Raw genomic sequence first — 23,748 nt, forward strand, 5'->3', positions numbered from 1 at the left:
CAAACTAAGCCAAGATCACCGCAAAATGCCTCGGATCGTTTTTTTTCTTCAATAGCTTCCAAACTATTGTGTTTGAAGTATATTTTACAGGCAGTTCTGCTTCGCTGATTCATCCATAACACGTCAGATGAGAATACGCAATGCCTTTGGGCCAGAAAATAAACATGGGCAGACTTTGCACATATTTTCCAGAACAGCAACTACAGTGCTTGCTTTCTGCTGAACAACATTTCTGTTTATTTTGTCTGGTATGCACAGGAAACCTGATTTGAATCCAACAGCAAGCTTCAAACTTCAAGCACATAAGGACATCAAGGACGCAGCTGCCTTTAAGAGCGTCATCGGTAATCCATTAGCTGTAATTGTGCATAGTAAAAGCTTATTCGCCGCATCTAAATCATAAAAACATCCTTGAGAACTATTTAGTGTGCAAAACACTGCAGGAATGAATCAGGTGCATGGGCCTGAAAGTCAAAAGTACCTTGAATTTAGTAGGAGGAAAAAGTGCACACCTGGAACCCCAGAGTTCCTTTTATATTTGATATACTGTATATATATATTTTTTTTTTCAACCTCTGTCATTCGTCATGATCATTATCTTTCTGCCTCATCTGAAAATTTCAACGCTCCTCTTTTTTCCTTTTGCGGTCATGCTCATCTCTTGCGACTTCGGCGCCATACTCACTTGTTCCGGCAGTACAGAGCCATGCAGAGTGTGCCCAGAAAGCTGATCCCCATGGCGATGCATGTGATTGACAGCACTTGTCTCTTGTAAACCTCTTCGCTTTCTGTTTGGGATCGAAAAGCAGAAAAACAAGACAAAGATTCTCCCGTTAGAATGAACCAAAAAAACCCACACATGTACGCGGTTGTTCGAAGTTTTTTTTTTTTTTATTGTTGTAGTTGCTGTAGCATGGTTGTCGCTTATCTCTGACTGTGATCGGGATTGAAAGGAAAGCCATGAGTAATGGATACATCTCTTATTGGGTACCGGTGCCACTGGAGAAGACTTAAAGCCTTAATGGATACCATTAAACATGAAAAATGGCAGCTGTCTTTGCTCGTGTAAAAGAGTAAATCACGCCCAGTGTTTCACCGCTATTAACAGGCAATCAATCAGATTAGGCTCAGCCACAACAGACTTTACAAGAGAAGCTATGAAAAGAGGAAAAAAAAAAAGAACACGCACACATCACACCTCACAATGGCAGGTGATGGATGCGAACCGTCTGGGATCACAAACCCGATGGTTTCATTTACCTTGATGCCTTTGTGGTACGAGAATAAAGGCTTGAATGGACGTGAGAAAAGCTTTAATAACCATTATGTAGCCACATTACCGAGCCATGATTCAGCTGAATTAGAGAGTTCACAAAAGCCCTGGGTCTGCACATGTATCTTAAGCTATTAGTTGGAGGCCAGTAGAAGAAAAAATGGAAAAAAAAAAAACATCAGTGCAGGTTTCCTTTTTTTTATTCCTGAGTGTTTAATTAAAACATATATTTCTATTTCCCAAATATATCACTATACAGACTAATAACTAGTAATTCTGTTAATACACCAAATATATTCAAATAGACCAGGAAATATATACTTAGCTACTTTTCTGTAAATATACTTATTATACTTATTAAAAATAAATAAATAAATAAAATTTTGGAAACTCCAATACCATATACATTCAACTCAATTTATAGTTGCATAGTTTGGTTTGTGCATTTTGTTTTTGGTGTTGAATGACTGAATTTGTAGTTAAATTTTGTTGCTGTGTGAGTTTGCCGTTACGTTATGGATTTTTCTGTTGTGTGACTCCAAATTTGCAGCAGCAGCGTTTTTGAATTCAATGATTTGTGGTTCCTGCTTTGCTGTTCCATTACAATTTAGTTTTACTGAAGTGTTTCTGAAATTGTCATTGTGTTTCTTGAATTTGCTGTTCTGTTGCATTTTTTTATATGCAGTTGTTGTGTCTGAATTTGCAGGTGTTGTGTGTCTGAATCTCAGGGTTCTGTGTATATACATTTCCTGGTGTTATCTTTCTAAACTTGTTTTTGTTGCGTCTAATATTGCTGTTATTGTGTCTTAATTTCCTAGTGTCGTGTCTCTGAATTAGCATTTGTTGTGTCACAGAATTGTGTGTCTAAAATTTAGGTTTTGCATATCTGGATTTGCAGTTGTGTTGCTGCATTGCACTTTCATTGTGTTTCTGATTGGATCTCTCTCTGAATTTGTCATTGTTCACTTGTGTTGCTTTTTTCTGCCGATCATAACAGAGAAATAAAATATATAATTATTTAAAATCTCTCCCAACATGGTACAGGGAGAGCGCTAAGGGCATTTATATTGGCACCCCTATTTTCATCATAACGGATGTGCTTTATAACCTTGGTGTATAGTGTGCAGTGCAGTAATCAAGAAGAAGAAAAGCCAAATTGCTCACTGGGACAGTAAACTGTAAGTGCCTGATCTGGCTACAGTATAACTAACCCATTGCTGCAAGAAAGTAAAAATAATTGTATCATACAGCAAAGCTCTTTTGCTGAATATACTTGTGCTTTGTTGAGGAAATGAAAAAACATGCATAAATATATTTTTAACCATAGCCGACCGAAAAAATTAGGTTTGTGAAATTACACCTTTTTTTTTTTTTTTTTTTTTACAGGATAATGTGCACTGTAACAACACAATCATTTAGTGTATTTGCCTAAAGGAGCATACACCAGGGGGCGTACAAATTAATTTAATACCTACATTGTGAAAGTCACTTTGGGAACACAGATTGCGTGGACGTTTCTTGTTAATTGATTTGACCAAAGGGCAGGTATTAAATCAACAGAAAGCCTAGTTTCCTCCATTTGGGGAGAAATTAAAGCCGTAAATACCACGATTTTTTTTTTTTTTTTAGAATTACACCTCCATATAAAGAATTAACGGATTATTTTTTAAGGAAATAAAGACTGCTGCAATGATTGTTAATGCGTTTGCAAAACAGAAATACTAGGGGGGGGATTTGTCCTGTATAGCTTAATCATGTGTAATGGACTTTCAAACTGGGTGCTGCATATTTCTGAACATTTTTATTTAATATAAATATGATAAAAATGGGGAATTTTAAGTTTCTGTGCACAAACAGTAAGCTTTCTTGGAGAGCTGTTTACATTTCTGTTTCACATAATAATAGCAAGGAGATATTTATTTGTTGTTAGACAGATATACATGATATGGACAAAAGTTTTTGGACACTTACCCATGTGATTTACTGCCCATTTAGTCCCATTTGCTGTTAAAATAACCTCCCTCTTCTAAGCAGGTGTTCCACTAAATGTTAGATTGTGCTTGTGGAGATTTGTGTACGAATCATTAATCCACAAGGATGTTAGTAAAGTCAAATACTGATGTGAGTTGAAGAGCTTAGTGTTCCAATTCATCAGGTGTTTCATTAGGGTTGAGGTCAGAGCTCTATTGCAGCATGTGCAGCTTGTATAGCAGTACAGGTTTGCTGTCCTCTAAAAATAACTCACCATACAGCCATTAATGTCAAAATATCTGGCAACAAAAGCTAATACATGTACATACTACGTGAACATATCAAAATTGTGCCCAAAGTGTCAATTTTTTGTGTAAGAACCATTGATATCTTGCACTGCCTTAATCCTCCTGGGCATGGAATTCACCAGGGCTGCACAGGTTGTTGCTGGGATCCTCTTTCTCTTCCCCATAATGACATCGCGGAGCTGCTGGATTTTAGACACATAGCTTCTCCACCTTCCGCTTGAGGATGCCCCAAAGGGGCTCAATTGGGTTCAGGTCTGGAAACATACTTGGCCACTCATTCACCTTTACCTTCCTCAGCAAGGCAGTTGTGTGTTTGGGGTCATTATTGTAGTTATTGTTTCTTAAGGGAGGGCATCATGTTCTGCTTCAGAAAGTCACAGTACATGTTGGATTCTATGTTTCCCCTCAATGAACCGGAGCTCCCCAGTACCAGCAGCACTTATGCAGTCCCAGACCATGATGCTGCTACCACCACCATGCTTGACTGTAGGCAAGACAACATTTTCTTGTTGCTCCTCACCAGGGTATCACCAAACATGCTGGACAGAATCTGAGCCAAACAAGCTTATCTTAGTATCGTCAGATCACATGACAGTTTCAGGTATTCATGCTTTTAGACAGGCCGTCTTCAGCAAACTGTTTTGTGGGCCTTTTTGTGAGCCAGCTTTAGAAGATGATTCCTTCTGGGATGATTTCCATGCAATCAGAATTATTGCAGTGTGTTACGTATGGTCTGAGTGCTGACAAGCAGACCTTTCATTTCTGCAAACCTCTACAGCAATGCTGCAACATTCATGCATCTGTTTTTTTAAGCCAGCTTCTGCACCTGATCCACAGCACGAGGACTCTATGATGGACCCTTGCGAGGCCTGTTTTGAGTGGAACCCATCTTGGAAAACCTCTGTATGACCCTGGCCACTGTACGGTAACTCAGTTTTAGGGTGTTACAGACAGTACTGCTATACAAGTTGCATATTTACTAAAATATATCCAAGTTTCATTTCTATAGTATTGTCTGCCCCCAAAAAATTTCACCTCAGTTCTCCACGATCCATCATCTTATACAGAAAATGGTTTTATTATCAAATTCCTGAAAAGTAGCGCTTTGTTAAATCCGCTGACCCGCACCACTGTAGCGTTTCATTAAATTCACCAGAAATAATGACTTGGTCACAATAGATCATTTATCTCAATTATGCAGCTAACGGATGTTTGGCGGGCGAGATGAGTTGACGGAGCGATTTATTTCTCACTTGAATGAGATCCAGAGATGCAGTGGTCATGTCAGGCTCGGGGTTACCTGGATGCAGTGTCTGTATATCCGTGCACTGTGCAAGGAATAAACCGTTTCTTTTAAACCCCAGCCATTTTTGTTACAGCAATTCCAGTAAATACACAAATAGAGGATGTAAAAAAGCTGGATTTTTTGTTGTGGTGTTCGGTGTTCCCCAGATTTATCGTGGAATTGTACAGACTCCGGACTGCAGCAGCTGTCAGGACAAATCAGGGCTTTGTGGATGAGGAGTAGAACACCTGCCAAAGCTCAGGAAGATATATCTATGTGTGGGGGAGGGTGTGCGCCTAAAGGAAAGTTGGCTGTCTGTAAATACCTAATGATTGATAAAGATCAACAGAAGATTGTTCTCATTTCAATCCAGTGTCTGATGCCTCCAGGCATTCACGCACTCAGAATGTGTTTTACATTATTGTAGTAATTTTACATTACATTATTGTAGTAGTTACTTGTGGAAAAACGTTGCCAGATTTCATCAAAATTCAGTCTAATACTCCTTTTCAAATGCATACAATGATTGCCGACTAGCCATAAATGGTTGGACATAGGTAAAATAGTTGAATAATCATCATCATCATCTTATTGTATAGACCACACCCACATTCCTGGTTTGTGTGAATCCAAATTGAAATGCTAAAAATTGCTTTTTTTCCCCCAAGCACTGTGTAAGCAAAATAGTTCTGATGCAGTAGGAAACAAACCCACATGCTTTATAATGACAAAACCTTCATTTCACAGTTTTCCCAAGACTGTAGATGAGCTACTTTACCGTACATTTTCTCGATTCTTCAACCAGCAACTAACAATGTAAACAGGTGTGTCATTTAATGATGTGTCTATATCATTCCCACTAGAAAAGAGAAATCCTTCATTCTGAGTGTATGATGGTGCTCTTCTGCGGTTTTTCTGATGTACAGCAAAGAAAGGAATGACAAGCTCATCAGAACGGCTCTGGGATGTACTGTCATTTTTGCCTGAATATAGAATTAGCAACTATAATGACTTTAGGTACTATGAAATGTAAATCAGCTTATGAAACATCTTTTAAGGTTTTCATATTAAGTGTAATTGTAGCACTGGAGGAATTCTCTCGGTCCTCGACGTGGATTTTATAGAGGTCAGCTCATCAGTTCTCTCAATAGTTGTAAGATGGGTAATAGGAGGTGATGAGCTACTTTCTTGAGGAGTCCACATTGGTCCTTGATGACATTAGTCTTTTGGTTGTCTGTATCACATTCCTTTCCTTTACAAGATGCAACTTTCCAAGAATTAATTAATTTTTTGTTTTAGTTCAGGAAAACGTATTCATTTCTATTTATTTTCACCTCCACAAAATCAGCTATAAAGAGTTGCCCTTTTTCTTTCTACATCCAGAAGCCTGCAGTCAGTAAATGAGTGGCAGCTTGTGGTCCCATAGCAGAGATGCACAAAATCACTCTTATGGGTGCTTTCTTTCAATGTACTCTGTTAGTGGAATTGCCTAACAACAGTAACTCCATTCAGACAGCAAAATTCCTCACAGTTGTCAAGAAACAACTGAAAACTCATCTCCTTCATGAGCATCTAACTGCCTCTTATTATCTTTTATTCCCCCTATGCTAGCTTTTAATATTTTGAACAATGTCTAAAACCTTGTATAATGGACACTTCTTGTGTTTACTGCATCTTGTGATAAATCGCTCGTTGTGTTCCTCAACTATAAGTCGCTTTGGACATAATAGTCTGCCAAATGAAAAAAATTTAAGTGTTTCTCTCATGTTAAGAGCATAAACTCTTCAGTCTTACAGTTTGTCTATACTCTGTCTATATTCTTTACATAAACATTAGTCCAGTCAGATTTCAGAGTTGAACTAAGCTTTCATTATTTTAAATAATACAATTTTTAAAAACTGTCATACAGTGATTACTGTATTAAAAAAACATTCTTTGGAATTAAAAGTTTATATAAAAAATTAAAACAAGGAGAATTTGATGATTTTTACCAATAAATTACGACAATTGCCTAAATGTGAGTTTCAAAAGGGTTATCCTTGAGACGGTCCATGAGACGTTGCATAAAGACGGCTTCCTTCATACAGTACCAAATCCATCAAACCGATCTTGGTCATCAGAATGCTTTAAAATGTTTGGAAAAGTGGATTGAAATTCAAGACACAAAGAGGGAGTCGCCAGATTCTGTTATTAGTCCTAATGGCCACAATTGTTCCGTTGTTTAACTACTTGTTCTTGATTTCTCGGTTTAAAACACACACACAAAATAGCCATCATACTCGACAGGACCGAATTTGCTTAGCGGATTATAACAAAAGCCGACCAAGCACCAGCCATATAAGTCCCATCTTTACCAAGGACTCATTACTCGTAATGGATGCGCTAGAAACGGATACAACCAAACATCTCTAACGTCCCGTTTAGAATTGGTTTGTGCTGAGATGTAATAACAAAAGGGTCATAACTATGCACATACCGTCATGGGTAATGAGCTGGACTTTGTCGTTAGGATCAAAGGAATCATTACCTAAGCTCAGCAGAGTGCACTTAAAAGATTTAGAGATGATCATGTGTATCGTGAGCTATACTCTTTTTGGGTAGTGACAATGTAGTAAAATCTACATAGCTGCTTGATATAACCGTATTGCGAATTAGGTTGGTTTTAGAGAACAGAAGCAAGAAAAATTGATTGACAGTCTTTTGGTTACAATATGATCAAATGGTCTGAACCAAATAGCAAAAATGAGTCCCAAAGAATTAATTTCACACTAAATTTATAGCATGTTGGTTAGTTAGTTGACTACCTGGTTAGCTCACAGTGGCATAAAGAATTAAGAAATGAGGATCCATTCTTCACATATGCTAAACTGACTACTGCTATTTTTTTGCTATGGTCTTTAATGTTGCAAAATGTTAAACCTTTTTAAAATGTGTCTCATCACTGGACACACTAACATCTAGCCGCCAAAAGTTGATGTCGCTCATTTTGCCGGAAATCACCAGCTCAACTCAGCTTTCTGATTTTTACTTTGCAACCTCTTCTAAGGAAACAATGTAAAACTCATTACGGGAATTTCTCCATCAAAAGCCATACATGGTTCATACGCAAATCTGAATACATTATTTGTATTAAACTGAAGTGTATTCAATGAATACAAAACAGATGTATGTGATTGAACAGTGTATAATAAATGAATACAAATCAAAATACATGGCGCACTATTGATTTCTATTGTTTGGTCTTAGGGCTTCTGGTTGAGACTTATGTGTATTGGGACTCAAATCCAGTGGGTTGGGGAGAAAAAAAAGAAACTGAGTAGGAGGTTTTTATTTTCATGTTGGTGTGAGTAGTGTAAGTGAGCAGAAACGAAGGCCACATTTAGTGTTGTGAACATACCGCGTTCATTTGTTTTTTTCTTAGTGACTGCCTGGTTAGTTTTTCTATATTTTCGGAAGTTTAGAAAATATTATGGGCACATGTCAGCTTGAGACCAGTTACAGTATAATCCAAAGTGATGTAATTGAGAATGAGAAACTGTCAAAAGGTAGGATTTACACACCATGCTCCATGCTGTGGAGCATTTCCAGTGCCCAAGCATTTATATAAAAATATTTTAAGTCGACTCCAAAAAACAAAAGTATAAATATCATTAGAGTTACATTGGCAAGCAAAAAAAAAATAAAATTAATTAATAAAAAAATAATAATAATAATATATTTATTTGTCTTACCCATGAATTCGATGCCCAAATGATCTACTGCTCCATCGGGAAGCGAAAAAGAGAAATGAAGAAAGAGAGAAAACAATGACATTAGCAAACATTTCTTTCAACTGTACAATGTATTGCATAAAATTGCAGGCAAACAGATTGTTATTGTTAGCGAGGACATGACCGGTTATCCTGATCCTGCATTATAAAAATATTACTCTCACTCTGTTCCTGTCAGTGCTTCCACATCAGTTAGTCCTGCAGAATATTTTGTCCTCACACACGTCTAGTTGACTGTACTTAAATAGCTTATGCAGCAGCCGGCGTCCCTGATTCACACTTGTCTGGCTTTTTGATTTATTCTCGCCTCCTTTCTAAATGTAGCGTTCGTGCGGCACGATGGCAGACTACAAGATCACATCTTTCAATTGCTCACTGACGAGATAAGAGACGAGCTCCACAGTCATCCATGGCTACCCTTTTAAGATTTTTTTTTTCATTAAATCTGGTGCAGATACAGCTTAATCAAAGAGCTACCCAGGCAAGGCTGATAAAATGTTTTGCCCGCTAGGTGATGTGTTGCCAAAAAAAAAAAAAAAGAGCTACAATGTGTTTTTGTTTTCCATGCCAGGATTGTAATTTTTGACGATATTATACAGACAGGTATCTCATGCCATTACTAAAGCAAGAAACCCAATGGACACAATTCAACAAGTCTCATTTCACTGCAGCCACAACTGCACCACCCGCATCTGTAGCAGAAGCATCAATATTAACCTAATAAAATGACCCCAGGTTTTTTGTGTTTTTGTGCATTTGTTCTGTGCATTACGGTTTTCATTGGGACTTGAAATGAAGGCAAATCGTGTGTTTTTGTGCAAATTTTACAATAAAAAAAACACAAAAGCATAAATGGCTTATTAAAAACCTTAACAATTGTTTTAAACTGTGTTGACTGACCTTTCATGATGTCCAGCTCTTCTGAAAAGTCTATATTTTAAATAAATTTCTACTCTATCAGCCGTTGTGGAATGAAAAATCAGCTATTAAATCCAGACGAATATATTAGAACTTGTGCAGTTTGCTACAGAAACGGGTTGCAAGCTCTGACTAGTGTGCTCTTTGATCATCCAAATAAAAAGGACTGACTGGACGCCAGCTAGAGGGCCTCCGAGTGGTCAAATAGCAATTTGATTGGCTAAAGCAACAACTTCACGCTAATAAGTGTCTGTGCAGTATTTAGTTATTATTATTATTATTATTAATATAATTAAATATATAGGACACCAAAATTATGTAAACAAAACGATTTTGTAATGATTTTCCAGTTATATAAATTACAATACAGTTATAATTATACAAATAAAGAATTGTATTCCAAAAGGTGTTTTTCACAAATAACTCGCACTTAGTCATTTCCCAGGACATTCAATTTACCAGAACAAAACCGAAAGCGGTTCTAAGCCGGCATGACATAGGAGTGCAAAAAATTTGCATACCCTCATTTTTTAAAGCACATTAAAACCCCCCAATAACATCTAATATAAAAAAAACAAATGTCCCACAGTAATAATATTCAGTGAAACACTGTGATTAGTCTAATGGTTCATTTCAGCAACATTTTTTTCTCCACAATTTTGGTTAAAATGAATTGAAGGCTCAAGATGCTTTTTGGCATTCGCAGGTGCAGGAATAAAGAAGAATCTTTTTTTATTGCAAAACTATTATGCATAAATGTTGCCATATAGATTAAGAATAATGTAAAAAAAAAAAAAAAAAAAGGAGTGCATCTGTATATAAAATAAGTCACATCAAATGAATACAAAAAACCTTTATACTGAGTTAGCAGTAGGGCAAAAACATTAAATAAAAGTGCATATTGTGATGCATACACTGATTTTTAAATGGTATCCCACTATTCAGTACTGGAAAGAGTGGGGAATGGGGCTGGGGGTTGTTTAGGGGAATGGATGGGCTCAGTGTTTTTCTGGTCTTTACCAGTAACTGAGTATTTAAAGACTTGTTGGCAGACTTACAGATGAAAATTGATTGACAAATTCAATGCCCTTTGTATTACTCATTTTCTGCAATCTTTTCTTCTGATGGCTGCAATAACTCACAATATGTAGGTGCTAAATGATTATATTAGACGTAAAAGGTACCATCCTGCACAAAATCAATGCTTGCATGTATGTATGAATGTATGTGTATTACAATTGTAAACTAAATATTTTTGTTTAAATGATGGCATCACTGCAGATCTCTCATACCCCTCGTTATATTTAAATCCTTTTTTTTTTTTGCTATTTTGACCAGTCATGACCCAGAATCTCTTAATTACAATGCAGAAATCACGAAGTATGAAGGATCCCAATTTAATCGGAAACAGAATACTTTATTGATTCCATAGGAAATTACATACGATTCCTGGTATCAGTTTACTCGTCTTTTGTTCATGAAATTGGCCATAATCCATACAAACTCTTTTTTTAACAGCTCCCTATAGAGAATATACATTATATGGAAAAAATTTTTGGGACACCTGTCTTTTCCAGCCGTATAGGGTTCTGCCCCAAACCTTTTTCCAGCATGACAAGGAACAATTTGATTGGCATGCTATAGAGCTCTGACTTCAACCTTATTAAAAACCTTTGGGATGAACGTGATCCTCACCAAATAAGTGGAAAAAGAGTGGCGCTTATCATAACAGCAAAAGGTGACAATGTAGAATGGGATGTTCAAAAAGTACACAGGAATCTTATAGCCAGCTGTCCACAAATAGGGCTGGAAAGGGGACAAAATGGTAAAAGTATGAGGTCACAACATGAGAGGAAGCATATGGAAAGGCAGGTGCTTGTACCTCACACTTCCCCTCTCCTCAGTAGGAACTAAAATGAAGGCTTTTTCATCCAAATTCTGTCAAATACTATAATTGTACCATGTACAGTACGGGGTGTTCACCATTAAGTGTTCGGTTTGACAAAGAATTCCCAGGACCACATCTATAAAATGTACAAAAGTTAAAGCAGTAATTCAGCTAGAAATAAAAAAGTATTAATGTTTAGTCGACTAGCCATATTTCCCATAATTAAAACCAAAAATGATTCACAACAGCTAGTTTTATTTGACAGCCATAAACAGGATACAAATTAAATTTCCTGCTTCAGTGATCTTCAGGCTACACCATTATCGACAGAAATAATTAAGTCGGTGTAATAAATGTGCAAAATAATAAACGTGTTTAACATACTATACTACTTTGCATCCAATATGGAACACTGAACTTTTCCATAACAAGCACACAGACACACTGTTTTGTAGGCAGGAAAAGCTAGTTGGATACGAGGCCGGCAGGGGTTGGTTGATTGGCGTTCATTAGTATATACTTCACTCATTCATACTCACTAACTACTTGCTGAGTCGTTTGCAAGTCATTAAGTACTAAGTTTGCATGTGGGAACACAGACACTATAGAAGCATGCAAGATAGGTCAAAACATTTTTGAGATTGGTTGAGATTGGGGAAAAATTCCTCTGGGAGTGGATGGGATTGGGGAAACATTCTCTGGGCGAGGATGGGATTGTCAAAATCTCTTTGGGAGTGGATAGATTTATGGGGAAAAATCCACTGGAAGTAGATGGGATTGGTCAAACCTATTTGGGCAGTAGACAGGTTTAAGAAAAATACCTTTAGGTGTCGATAGGATTGAGGAAGTTTCCTTTAAAAATGCATAGGTGAAATTGGGGAAAATCCTCTAAGACTGGATAAGATTGGGAAAAATTCCTCTGGGAGTGAAACGGATTAAGGAAAAAGTGCTCTGGGAGAGGTTGGGATTGGGAGAAAGTTTCACTGAGAGTTGGCAGGATTCATCAAAAGATTTCTGGGAGTCGACATATTTAAGAGAAGATCCTTTAGGAGTGGATTGGATTTATGAAAATCATTTGATATTGACTAGGATTCGTGAAATACCTCTGGGACTGGACGGGATTGGGAAAAAATCATTTGGGACTAGGTATGCTTGCACAGAATGTCTTTAGGAGCAATTAGAATTTGCCTGAAACCCCTGAAAACTGAATGTGGTTGGTGAGAATTGCTGGTGGAATGGGGCGGAATTGCTTCAGGAACAGGTGTGTTGGTCAGAATTCCTTCAGAACTAGGAGGTTGGTCAGATTTCCTCCAGGGAGCCAGATGTATCGAGCTGAATTTGTTTGGGTACAGACAGGATTGGTGAGAATTCCTCAAGGAGAGAATGTTATTGAGTTTTGAATTTGAGAATTTGTTAGGAAGCAGGTAGGACTTATCTGAATTCTTCGGAAGTAGATTGTGTTGCTCACATACAGACGATGACTAGAAACAGAGTAAAAAGCTAGTAACAAAATGAAGCTACGTCAGCAACATAGCTAGTGACAGAAAGAACCACAGCTAGTACACCACAGCTAGTAGCAGAAAGAAGCTTATTTAACACTGAAGCTATTAACATTTCGCAAACCGGCTAGTGACACATACCATCACAGTTGATATGACTTTTTGTGAGAGAATGATCCTTTTTTTGGGAACTATTTCAACAGTTTGATAGAAAAAAAAAAAAACCACCAATATATGATAAGAGACCAAAAAAATAAATGATGATTCAGCAGAATCGTAACACGCAAGAAGCTCACCGTAATCTGCACACATTTACTGTGATCTCATTTTAACATTACATGCTACTTTATCGATCCCTCACCTGATAGTATTTGACCTGCAGAATGCAGCGAACTGAATTCGTCTCTCCCGCCTGTGATAACAGCCGGATAATGCAGTCAGCCATCCGCGACCCCCAGAAATGAAACTTTTCAGATTGGAATCTGCATGCGTTTAATCAATACCTGCTGATTGCGTTTCGGTGGCTGGTCAATACTAACTAGATTATACTTTACTTCTTTCATGCCATGGCTGTGAACAGTTCATTATATATTTTTATTTATTTAATTAATAAATTCTCTAGTGGCATGAGTGCGACACAGCTACAGCTTCTGCTTTTCAAACAACATGAGGCACTAGCAAAAGCAGCAGGTACAGAAGTCATGGAGAATTTTTATTTGTATTACAAGAGAGAGGAACACAATTCCTATCAACTTGCAGTTTAGTTTGTCTATCCATCTAGGTATGGGGGTGGGCCAGAAATATTTTGTCCACATAATGCAATCTGGTCATCAACATTAGTCGTAGCATTAGTAGTTTATTTATATTAGTTTTTATATTAGTATATTAATAAATGTATTATTAATTCCTTTATTATATATATATATATATATATATATATATATATATATATATATATATATATATATATATATATATAATTAATAAAAAAATAACTCATTAATAACATTATTATATTATTATTAACATTAGTAGTAGTGTATATTAATTAATTTATTATTCTATCATTCGAACATTGTTATTATTATTATTATTAATAATAATCAATTATTGAATAAATAATACAAAAATAATAAATTAATTGATATATACTTTTATAACTAACAATATTAACCACAACAACAACCAATAATAATAAAATAAATAAATGAGTCGATGAATGGTTACTTAACTACTTACAATACCAATAATAATTGAAATGTTTCATCATCATATTCACCATTCTTATTAATGCATATGAATTAATAAATAAACAATTAATAATTGTATTAGTTGAAATAGTATTTATTAATTAGTTATAATTAGTATTATGATTCTTTCTTTCTCCCATATATATATATTTATTTATTTAATTAATTTTCTTTTCATTACACCTCTATCATAACATCTAACAATAAACTGCTTTCGGAAACAAGTCGAACTCATTATGTTAACAATCTTTCAATTAAGCTAATGATCTTTAAGCACTTTATTCTCTTTTTACAAGGAAAAGCGCTTAACACAACTGAAACTGGCCAATGAGCCCAAAGAGCATTTCACTTTAGGGCTGCCCAATGGAACAAAACTGTAGCTACAGCTCATTAGCTTAATTACTAGCTCATTCTGCTAAGTTCTGGTAGGTTCCTAGGTTACTCTTTGTATTTCATGAAACCTATTTTTCAGTTCACTGGCATTGTAATAACATGCAGTTAGCAGAAAGTTAGCAAGGGTTTGCTCTAAATTGGCACTTCATGGTGCGTAAACACTTTGGCTAGCATGTAGTAATGCGTACTACTTCACCAAGAAACTGTAATTGACTAATTCCCATGCAGAATGGTTGTATTTACAAATCGGAATTGTAGCATATCTGGTAACAGTGTTGGGCATAGTATTCTTTTTACCTGCTTACTTAATGCCAAATCCATGCTTTAAAAGGTCATGCCCTTAAGGATCAATTAAAGTCCCCCACCTGACAGTTTTGACCATAAGACATTATTTCCTTTTTAAATAATATCCTTTTACTTTTCCTAAAATTCAGCAAAGTCGTTTTCATTGATCAAAAAAGAAATATGGTGTTCAAATTCTTAGATGTTTTTTTTTTCTTTCCCAATCAAACACTGAGATTGCTTGTGATGGACACCCTCAACTTTTGCACTGAAAAGGAAAAAGGAAGAGAAACCTGGAGCTGATTTTTTTTAATGGCGATAGATTCACAGTTAAATGACAGACCCTCTATTTGCTGAAGGGAAGATCTCATCGTTCTCCTCCTCTCCAAGCTATCTTATCAGTGTTCAATTCCTCCAAAATGTCCGTTCGCTTTATTCTCATCCTCTAAAATGAAGCCGATTTCTTCCTTTCATTTTTTTAAATGGCTTTCTTTTGCTCTCTGACTGCCTCTTTGGGTTTTACTCTTTTGTGGAGTTAAGAAGAAAAAAAAAACTTGGCCTTATATATGTGTGTGTGTGTGTGTGTGTGTGTGTGTGTGTGTGTAATGATATACTGTGCAAATAATTAATGCACTCATACTTAGGGTACTAGCATCAGGACACAGTATTAGTATTATAAGGAACTCTTATAAGGAACGCCCAATTATAGCTTTTTAAACAGACATAAATTGATAGTCCTTTTGCAGATATTCTGCAACATTGAAGTTGAACTTGAAATAAATAAAAAGCATGTTTTCATGTTTTCATTTGTTGGCAGATTATTATGGCCTGCTATTAATAAAACATTGCTGAGACAGGAAAACAGCTAGGAGGTAATAGTAACTTTGTGTTGCATCATATCACACTGCGCTTAATCATCGCATTTTTTTTTCCTATAGCCACATACACCCAGGTGTTTTATTCCTTATTCATAACATAGGCCATTAGACTGTGATTAGATTTCTTTTTGCGATATGGATGGCCTCCCATACGGCACTGTTGTAAATTAATTCCACTGAAAAAAATTTTAATCCCCCTGCTATGCCACATTATTTTAAGATTCATACAGAAATCGGTTTTAAACATTTATTCACATTTATTCTCCTGACGACCACTGTAGAATCTTTTTAGCCAAAAAGTGTATGAGATCTTTCAGTCGTCCATTCATTCTTTCTTAAGAAAAGCATGTGTTTTAAATTACGGAGAAGGAAAATCCAAAGGAAACCCATAAAGCACAAGGAGAACTTACAAAGTCCAGCCACGCGGGGCAGCATTGGAAATCAAACAGCCAACCCATGAAGCTTTAATTATTGCAAATATTGTATATGCAACGTTATGAAACAAAAAGTGTTTCTGAACCATGAGTCTCAAACGTATTTAATAATTCAAGCAAACCTTGTCTTTGATGAAGGACATAAAATCTGGTACCTGCAGTTGATAAAGATGTCTTGCAAGGAGGCTCACAATGTCTTACAGCTATATCTGATTGGACGGCACAGCGTTCACAGGCCCCGCTAAAGCTGTACTCTCGCCCTACCCTGATATAAGACCTGATAAAGGTTGATTGGGTCTTATATTGAAAATCTTATCTTTCAAACACACACACACACATGCTGGAAAAAAGACCAGAGGCTCTTGAGATTGGAAATAAAGTAATAGTGGTCACAGTGGTAGGAAAGAAGTCGGGAATAGTGACTGGTGGGGAAATGGGGAGAAAGAGAGAGCGAGAGAGAAGCAGATGGTTGTCTGAGGTCATTGGAAATAACAGTGTTACATGTATATGACTAATGTATGTAGCATGTCTTGTCTTCTTTCATGTATCATATTTTTTTTTGTCTCCCAAACACTTCACTTCTTATACATTATAGACTCTCACAGTAGCCACACTTCACTATCAATCTACACTTTGTCAGCTCTGGTCAGATGTTAATGGAATCAAATGAAGTCATGCAGAGATGCTTCGAGGCGACGCGTGAAGTTATTTCCATGTTTTTTTTTTGCGTTTGGGCGTTTATGCTCGCCGTCAGCTTTCAGACAATGGTAAACCGATGGTGGTCAAACAAAATGGAGGACCGCATGAGAGCTGCCTATGATTGAGAAGGATGTCAGATCATAAGAGACTGTGGGGTTTGAGGAAATGAATCATGTAGATCAAACCAGCAGGAGCTAAGGCAGACATGCATGTGGTTCATGAAATCATCCAGAATGCACAAACCAGTAAATGAGAGAAAGACAGACTTATACTTTGTTTATGTCCTGTATGTATTGCTAATGCCGCACTGCCTTATGCCAATGACTGGTTGCACATTTGCACCTCGTTAGCTACAATAAACGGTCATATCTAAAAGTAGCTAGCACTTGCATACGGTTATATCCGGAGCGTTTGAGTTCTCGAATCTGATTAGGCATAAGGTGTTAATTTATTGTATATATTTAACACCTGGCTGTGATTCCAATCGCAGGTTCATTCGAGTTCAGAATAGTGCATTTCTATAGTAACAGATCATTCAGCGTACATTGTTAACACAATCCAAAGCTACTAATAAATACATGTGACTGCGATGGTTATGTTTTCTGTAAAGAGAAATGTATTTAACATTTGCAGTAGGACTTTCCAGTGGGTGCACTTTGGAACAGACAATACTCTTTCAGACTTCTTAAGGACAGACAGGACAGACTCGGAATGGAATGACGCAACTGTAGTGTAATTAATAGAAATTAAGATTACCGTAATTTCCGGACTATAAAGCGCACCCATATACAAGACGCACCCACTGAATATTTTACAAATATTTTTCTTTTTAACATATATAAGCCGCAGTCTTATAACCTGTCTACACTAATGTACTTTACACAAGCTTTAAAGAAAGACACGTTACACACGGTGTAACGGGTGAAATATGTTGCGCTTCCTTTAGGAGCATAGCGGTATTTTGGGAATAGCCTGCCACTGCATTTTTCCAGTATTACTGTGTGTGTAAGACTGAGGATTATGTCCTTATTATTTTCTGATGCTCATTTCTAAGTTTCTCTGACTAACCCTTAACGCTGTTGCCAAGAAAAATAAAAAAGTACGAGTTTTAGAAACCTGTCTGTGCTTATATGATCTGTTTTCTGAAAAAAGTAGCGACTTATAGTCCGAAAAATACGGTAATAAAATAAGAAAAACATGTTTAGTTCATTAATTTCAGTGGGTTAAGAACAAAACTCTTGTGAAGAAGAGTACATTTATGTTGCATTCATTCGCAAACTGCATCCGTAGCGAACTGCACAAACTCAAATATGTGGATTTAATAGCCTTTTTTTCATTCCTGGCAGAGAAGAAATTAATTTGGGTGCAGATACATTTAGATTCTCAAGATGAATGACTTTGAGAAAAGCTGGAGATCATGAGGAAAGGTCTCCTATAAAATGGCAGAGGGTCGACTGATTAAAACAGTTCTTAAGCTTTTTCAACAACCGTTTATACTTTTGTCTTTTCTTTCTGGTAGAATTTGCACAAAAACACAATTTGCCTTTTTTTATATCATCAGGAAAGCCAACATGCACGGAACAAATGCACAAAAAAGCACGGAAAACTTGGGGTCGGTTTTATAAGGTTAATATTGAGGTTTCTGCTAGAGATGATGTATGTGGATGGTGCAGTTGCGGCTGCAGTGAAAGGAGACGTGGTGAATTATGTTCATTGTGTTTCTTGCTTTAGCATTGACATTCCTTCTCGCAGTATGAGATGCATTGCTTCGTTACACTGCGTTTGTCTATACTATTGATGCTTTTTATAGCCGTGGCATCGTAACGATTGTATTAAGCAGTGGATAGATTTAGGCAGGACACCACTGAAGGCCTAGCTGTGAAATATACATTTCAAATAATAAGCCAAAACAGATATTGTGTTTGTTCTTCTAGAATCAGAAGCAGAGAGCAAACACGCTTCTATTTTGAGACAAAACATTCATTTCTTAAAGCTCTAAGGGTGAAGATTTATACCAGAAAAAGCTAAATTCATGCCCACACCTACAAATAATTACATAAAAATACAACACTTCCGCTACTAAATATAATTTATTCACCAAATAAGATTTGCATGTCATTTATTTTATTACACATACTTAGTCACATCTTAAATATAATTCATTACCCGGTGTACATGATGTAATAAAAACACGAGACGAGGTAATCTGTGTATGTTGACCCCGCTCAAGAAGTGATCTGCCAAATTGTAAACTGATTACTGAATACATTTATGGAATAACAATGTAGTTTTTAGTTGTCCCCCCCTTTTTCATTTCTGTAAATGAACCAAATCATGAACAGAAAGTTCTTCGATTTTTAATTGGACCACACTTTCAACCCCTCAGACGATCTGCCTTTTGCCATTTCTTATACACTTGCAATACCTGGATGAATTTAAATGAGCAAGAACTGCCAATAGCAACGTTTTTCCATCAACTTATTGAAATGAGGGGGAAACGCTCAGAAAGGAACCTGAACTGACAGAGCTAAAATGATAAGAAAGCAAACTAGTGCCCACTTCAATGTCACCAACTGTTTGCACCAGTTGCACACATGCACTTTATGTGGCGAGGATCTTAGTTCCTGGCCCTGTGTTCTTCTGTACTGTGACTGTTGTTTTTATGTTGTTTTATGTAGCACCTGGGTTCAGGAGAAACGTTGTCTCATTTCACTGTATACTGCATCAGCTATATATGGTTGAAATGACAATAAAAGCTTCTTGACTTGACTTTTTTTTTATGTTGCATGATCAATTCAGTAGCAAGATTTGGAATAAAGATCTGTGAAAATACTGTGACTTGATGCTGAATGATGACGACTGCGGCTACTGCAGCTCATTTCTGAATACTTTGCATGAGATCTTCCAAGATCGGAGTTTGCAATCAAATTAAATTAAATGATTTGTTCAGTCATAAGTGCAGTTAAAAAAGTAAGATCAAATATTAGTATAAATAATGAAATTAGGAAGGAAAAAGTACTCAAAGTAGAAGGAAAGAAGGAAGGAAGGAATGGAGGTAAGAAATGAAGTAAAAGAAAGGGTGGAAAGAAGTACCCTTAGTAAAAGGAGAGAAGGAAGAAAGGAAGCCATTTTCTTACTCGTTTTTTACTTATTTTTATATTAGTGTAGTGAATTTAGCTCGCAAAGAAAAGGGAATATTTATAAGTAAACATAACGGATTATAGTTACTCCTAAATATTTTAATTAAGTTGAATTGATGGTAATGGAATTAACGTTACACTTATTGGTCTGTTTGTCCAGCGAACAGACAGTATAATTTTATATTTATTCTATAAAAGAGGTATCTTCCCGGCTGAGAAAGACGCAACCCCCCTTTACTTTATACCGTACAATTAATAGAGCATGTAGTTCAGATCGAATGTTGCAGGAACCTTATGAATGTGAGCGGCACTTAGAGGCAATCACTTATGAAAAATACGGCGTTTAACGAATGAGACAAACACAACATAAAACTAACTACACAAACAAAAAAGGAATAGCAAGCTTAAACCTCAAAATTAATCACATCCTAAATGAGACTTATCAAGTAATTTCTATTCACTTTATAGAATTCAAAATTTGATAAAGGGCTCACACTTAAATACGCATCTAAATTGGTTGGTAAAATGGTTAATTGCAGTGGATTGTTGCACAAGAGTCCAGATGCGACAAAAAGATCTTTGAAGATCAGTTAGGATGGAGTCAGATGCTCTTCCAGGTTCTCCTGAAGATCAGAGCAGGTGTTGTTCTTGAAAACAAAGCTTGCTGGAAGATCTCAAAAGGATTTGAGCTCTTGTCCCGAAGAGTCGCTGCTGGTCTGTTCTAAGCGTCCGACTCTCCGGGCCTTCGGGCCCCAGGCCTTCGGGCCCCGGGAGTCCGAGCCTTTCCGGTCGAGCCAAGTGAGCAAACTTGCTTTACTTGACTGAGCATTGATTAGTTGGGTTCAAGATGTTTTAAAGTTCCTAAACCCCAACCATCTTTGGGGGAATGGCCAATGCTCTGGCCTGAAATTTTGGAGGGAAAAATTCCCTTTGTTCATGTGTTTTTGGGCATGGTTTCCAGGTTATACTCGCTTTGGAGAACCTAAAGCTTTACCCAAAGTGTATCAAGACAGTATGGTACATTTCATGACGAATAAAATGCACCATTGTTTGAAAAATAAGGAACAGATAATTTTGCCGCCATTGAACAACATAAATATCAAGATGCTACATAAAGTGCAGTGGTGCAAACATGATAAATTGTACAGACAGAAAGAATTTGAAAGCAGTGGAATGATGATTTTTTTTCGAGGTTGTAATGGTAGTAACATGAAAAAAGCAGTGTCTACTTTTGCTACTAATAATAATAAGAAAAAAGAGTAGGAGAAAAAGAAGAATTTTTTTCGTTTTTGTTACAAATTTCTCTCTATTTTCCTCGATATCTCTGTCTAGAGTTAATGTTTTTTTTGTTTGTTTTTTTGCACTAAAAACCTTCAAATAAAAACCTGCTAAAAACTTGAGTAGCCAGCAGACAGGAAGTCTGGAGGTTTGTTAACAATGGGGGTAAGACAGACTGTCATCGTTAGACACAATGAGCTCCAACTCTGCAGCTATAAATGTAAGATTTATTTGACTATATATCGGCTCGAAAGTTTTTTTTCCCCTTCAACAAATTTGAGCAATGCTGAAAAAGAAATACACACACACATGCACACACACACACACGTCACCTTTACTCTTATCTGATTGCTGTTTCTGGCTTTCTGTACCTCACAGTGTTATAGCGATGATTAAAAGTGATTGACGTCCTCAAGCCAGACTTTTGAAGTGCATCATTTCATGCTTCCAACCACGAGATATACCGCGAGAGTGATCTTTCCAATGAGAACTCAGACCCACCCATCGCCAATTATGCAGCTGTGGTCAATTCAGTGAGGGACAGAAAAAAAAAATGTGTTTGGTCAGCAAAAAAAAAAGAAACAATGCTTCAGTTGAGGAAAGAAAATGGAATCACACATGATCACACAATGTGACCTCGTTAAATGTAGAAATGAGATTGGAAGAAAAAAACGAAAGTAAAAGAACAAAAAACCCACAGAGTCTGAATAATTTTTTTTTTTGTAATCCACACAACTGCAGTTGAGTTACAAACTGCCAGGTTAAATTTCGAACAATTTGTATACATCAAGATATTTGGCCTGGACACGCCCAAAAAATTGAACTTTCCTAAAAGAGGTTAGTTCTTGTTCTGACTTTTGATATAGCAGCTATAAATACTCTGTTTCTTCCACTGGAAGTTAATACCACAGCTGACCATGTTATAACACACTGCGAACTCCTCTGTCCTGACTGTTACAAAGCCCTGACTGCTTCAATAATAATTCTAGATCAGAGTTCCAGTACCACCAGGTCACAATCAAGTCTATAAAAGATATAAAACCAGGATTAAGTGCACCTAGAGAACAGAGGGTTAAGGGCCTTGCTTAAGCGCCCAACAGTGTCTGCTTGGCAATACTGGGGCTTAAACTCTTGACCTTACAATTAGTAACCCAGAGCCTTAACCATTGAGTCACAATATCCCAGATAGATAGATAGATAGATAGATAGATAGATATAGATAGATAGATAGATAGATAGATAGATAGATAGATAGATAGATAGATAGATAGATAGATAGATAGATAGATAGATAGATAGACAGACAGACAGACAGACAGACAGACAGACAGACAGACAGACAGACAGACAGAAATAATTTACATATAACCATAATAATTCCCATTCTAATCATTAAACCCACTGCAGATTCAATAATGGTTCCTATTTGTCTTATATTTTTAGCAAGAAAGTTACTGTTTATCTTAAACCACCCAGTCCCAAACTGTTTCATTCCTTGTACACCTGCTGGGTAAATTAGTGAACCTAGCATCTCTTGAAGTTAAGCTGAAATCATATTTACAGAGTGCTACAAAGCACTGGCGCTGGAGACTCCTTACATAAATGTCAAATAAATATCTCCCTTTCCAAAATTTCTGAATAAACGCCAACTTTCAAACCTGAACACGAAGCGACAGTTTGAACGTCAGTCATTCATTCAATCTCAAAGCTTGCTTTCAACAATAATCATTGTCAGAGTAGCATCTCCACCCTGCTGAAGCTTTGTTTTTCAGCCTCATCCCCCTTTTCCACAGAGGAACCAAACCCCAAAGGTCTGACGTGTCAGGTCTGAGCACACATTACCTTGGATGTCCTAGCGATTCGAGTCTGGCTTTGCTCGAGGCGCGAATCTGTCGAAGAAAAATCTGCCGTCCGTTCAATATACAAAGCGTGACATTTGAAGAGAAAGAAACACTGATTGGATGTGATTACACCCTCTCTCAGGCTACTGGTGGCCATTCGAGCTTAATAAATTCGCCTCTCAGTCCGACATAAAGGGAACAGGTATCATTTTTGACATACGCACAAATAACGACGTGTTACGTCCTCGTGTTTGTCCGCACTAATCTCGTTAGCTACACAGACAAACAAGGCATCTTTATTAGTGGCCCCCCAACCAAAAGCAAAATACCCTACACCATGTAATCAGTGCATAGAAGAGGAGTATTTAAATTAAACCTATAGAGGACAAACTCGAATTGCAAGTGATAACACCATTAAGATATCATCACCTCAAATATATTTGAAGTGGAGAAATTCCCAGATTGTGAGATTTCTTCTCCACCTATGGGAGATTAGCATAGTTTGAAGGTATTACTGTTACAATGTACTGATTCTGTGTATAAAACCAATTACTGTCAAATTTCCCCCTTTAATATGGTTTACAAAACTATTGGGACACCTGACTTTTCCAGCTACATTATATGTGGTTCTTCTCCAAATG

At 36.7% G+C, this 23,748-nt stretch overlaps 1 protein-coding gene across 2 annotated transcripts in view; it reads right to left on the reverse strand.

Moving 5' to 3' along the window:
• Positions 1-23,748, reverse strand: part of LOC124376103 (pro-neuregulin-3, membrane-bound isoform) — a 344,151-nt gene that overhangs the window by 19,357 nt on the left and 301,046 nt on the right. For both annotated transcript variants that reach the window (XM_046835022.1, XM_046835031.1), the window contains exons 4-5: positions 8,569-8,595; positions 686-788 (exon numbers count right to left, since the gene is read on the reverse strand). In XM_046835022.1, coding sequence (XP_046690978.1) covers positions 686-788; positions 8,569-8,595 — 130 coding nt within the window. The remainder of the gene's footprint in view (positions 1-685; positions 789-8,568; positions 8,596-23,748) is intronic.

This window comes from Silurus meridionalis, chromosome 2 (genome assembly GCF_014805685.1).
Source record: "Silurus meridionalis isolate SWU-2019-XX chromosome 2, ASM1480568v1, whole genome shotgun sequence".
Classification (NCBI taxonomy): Eukaryota; Metazoa; Chordata; class Actinopteri; order Siluriformes; family Siluridae; genus Silurus; species Silurus meridionalis.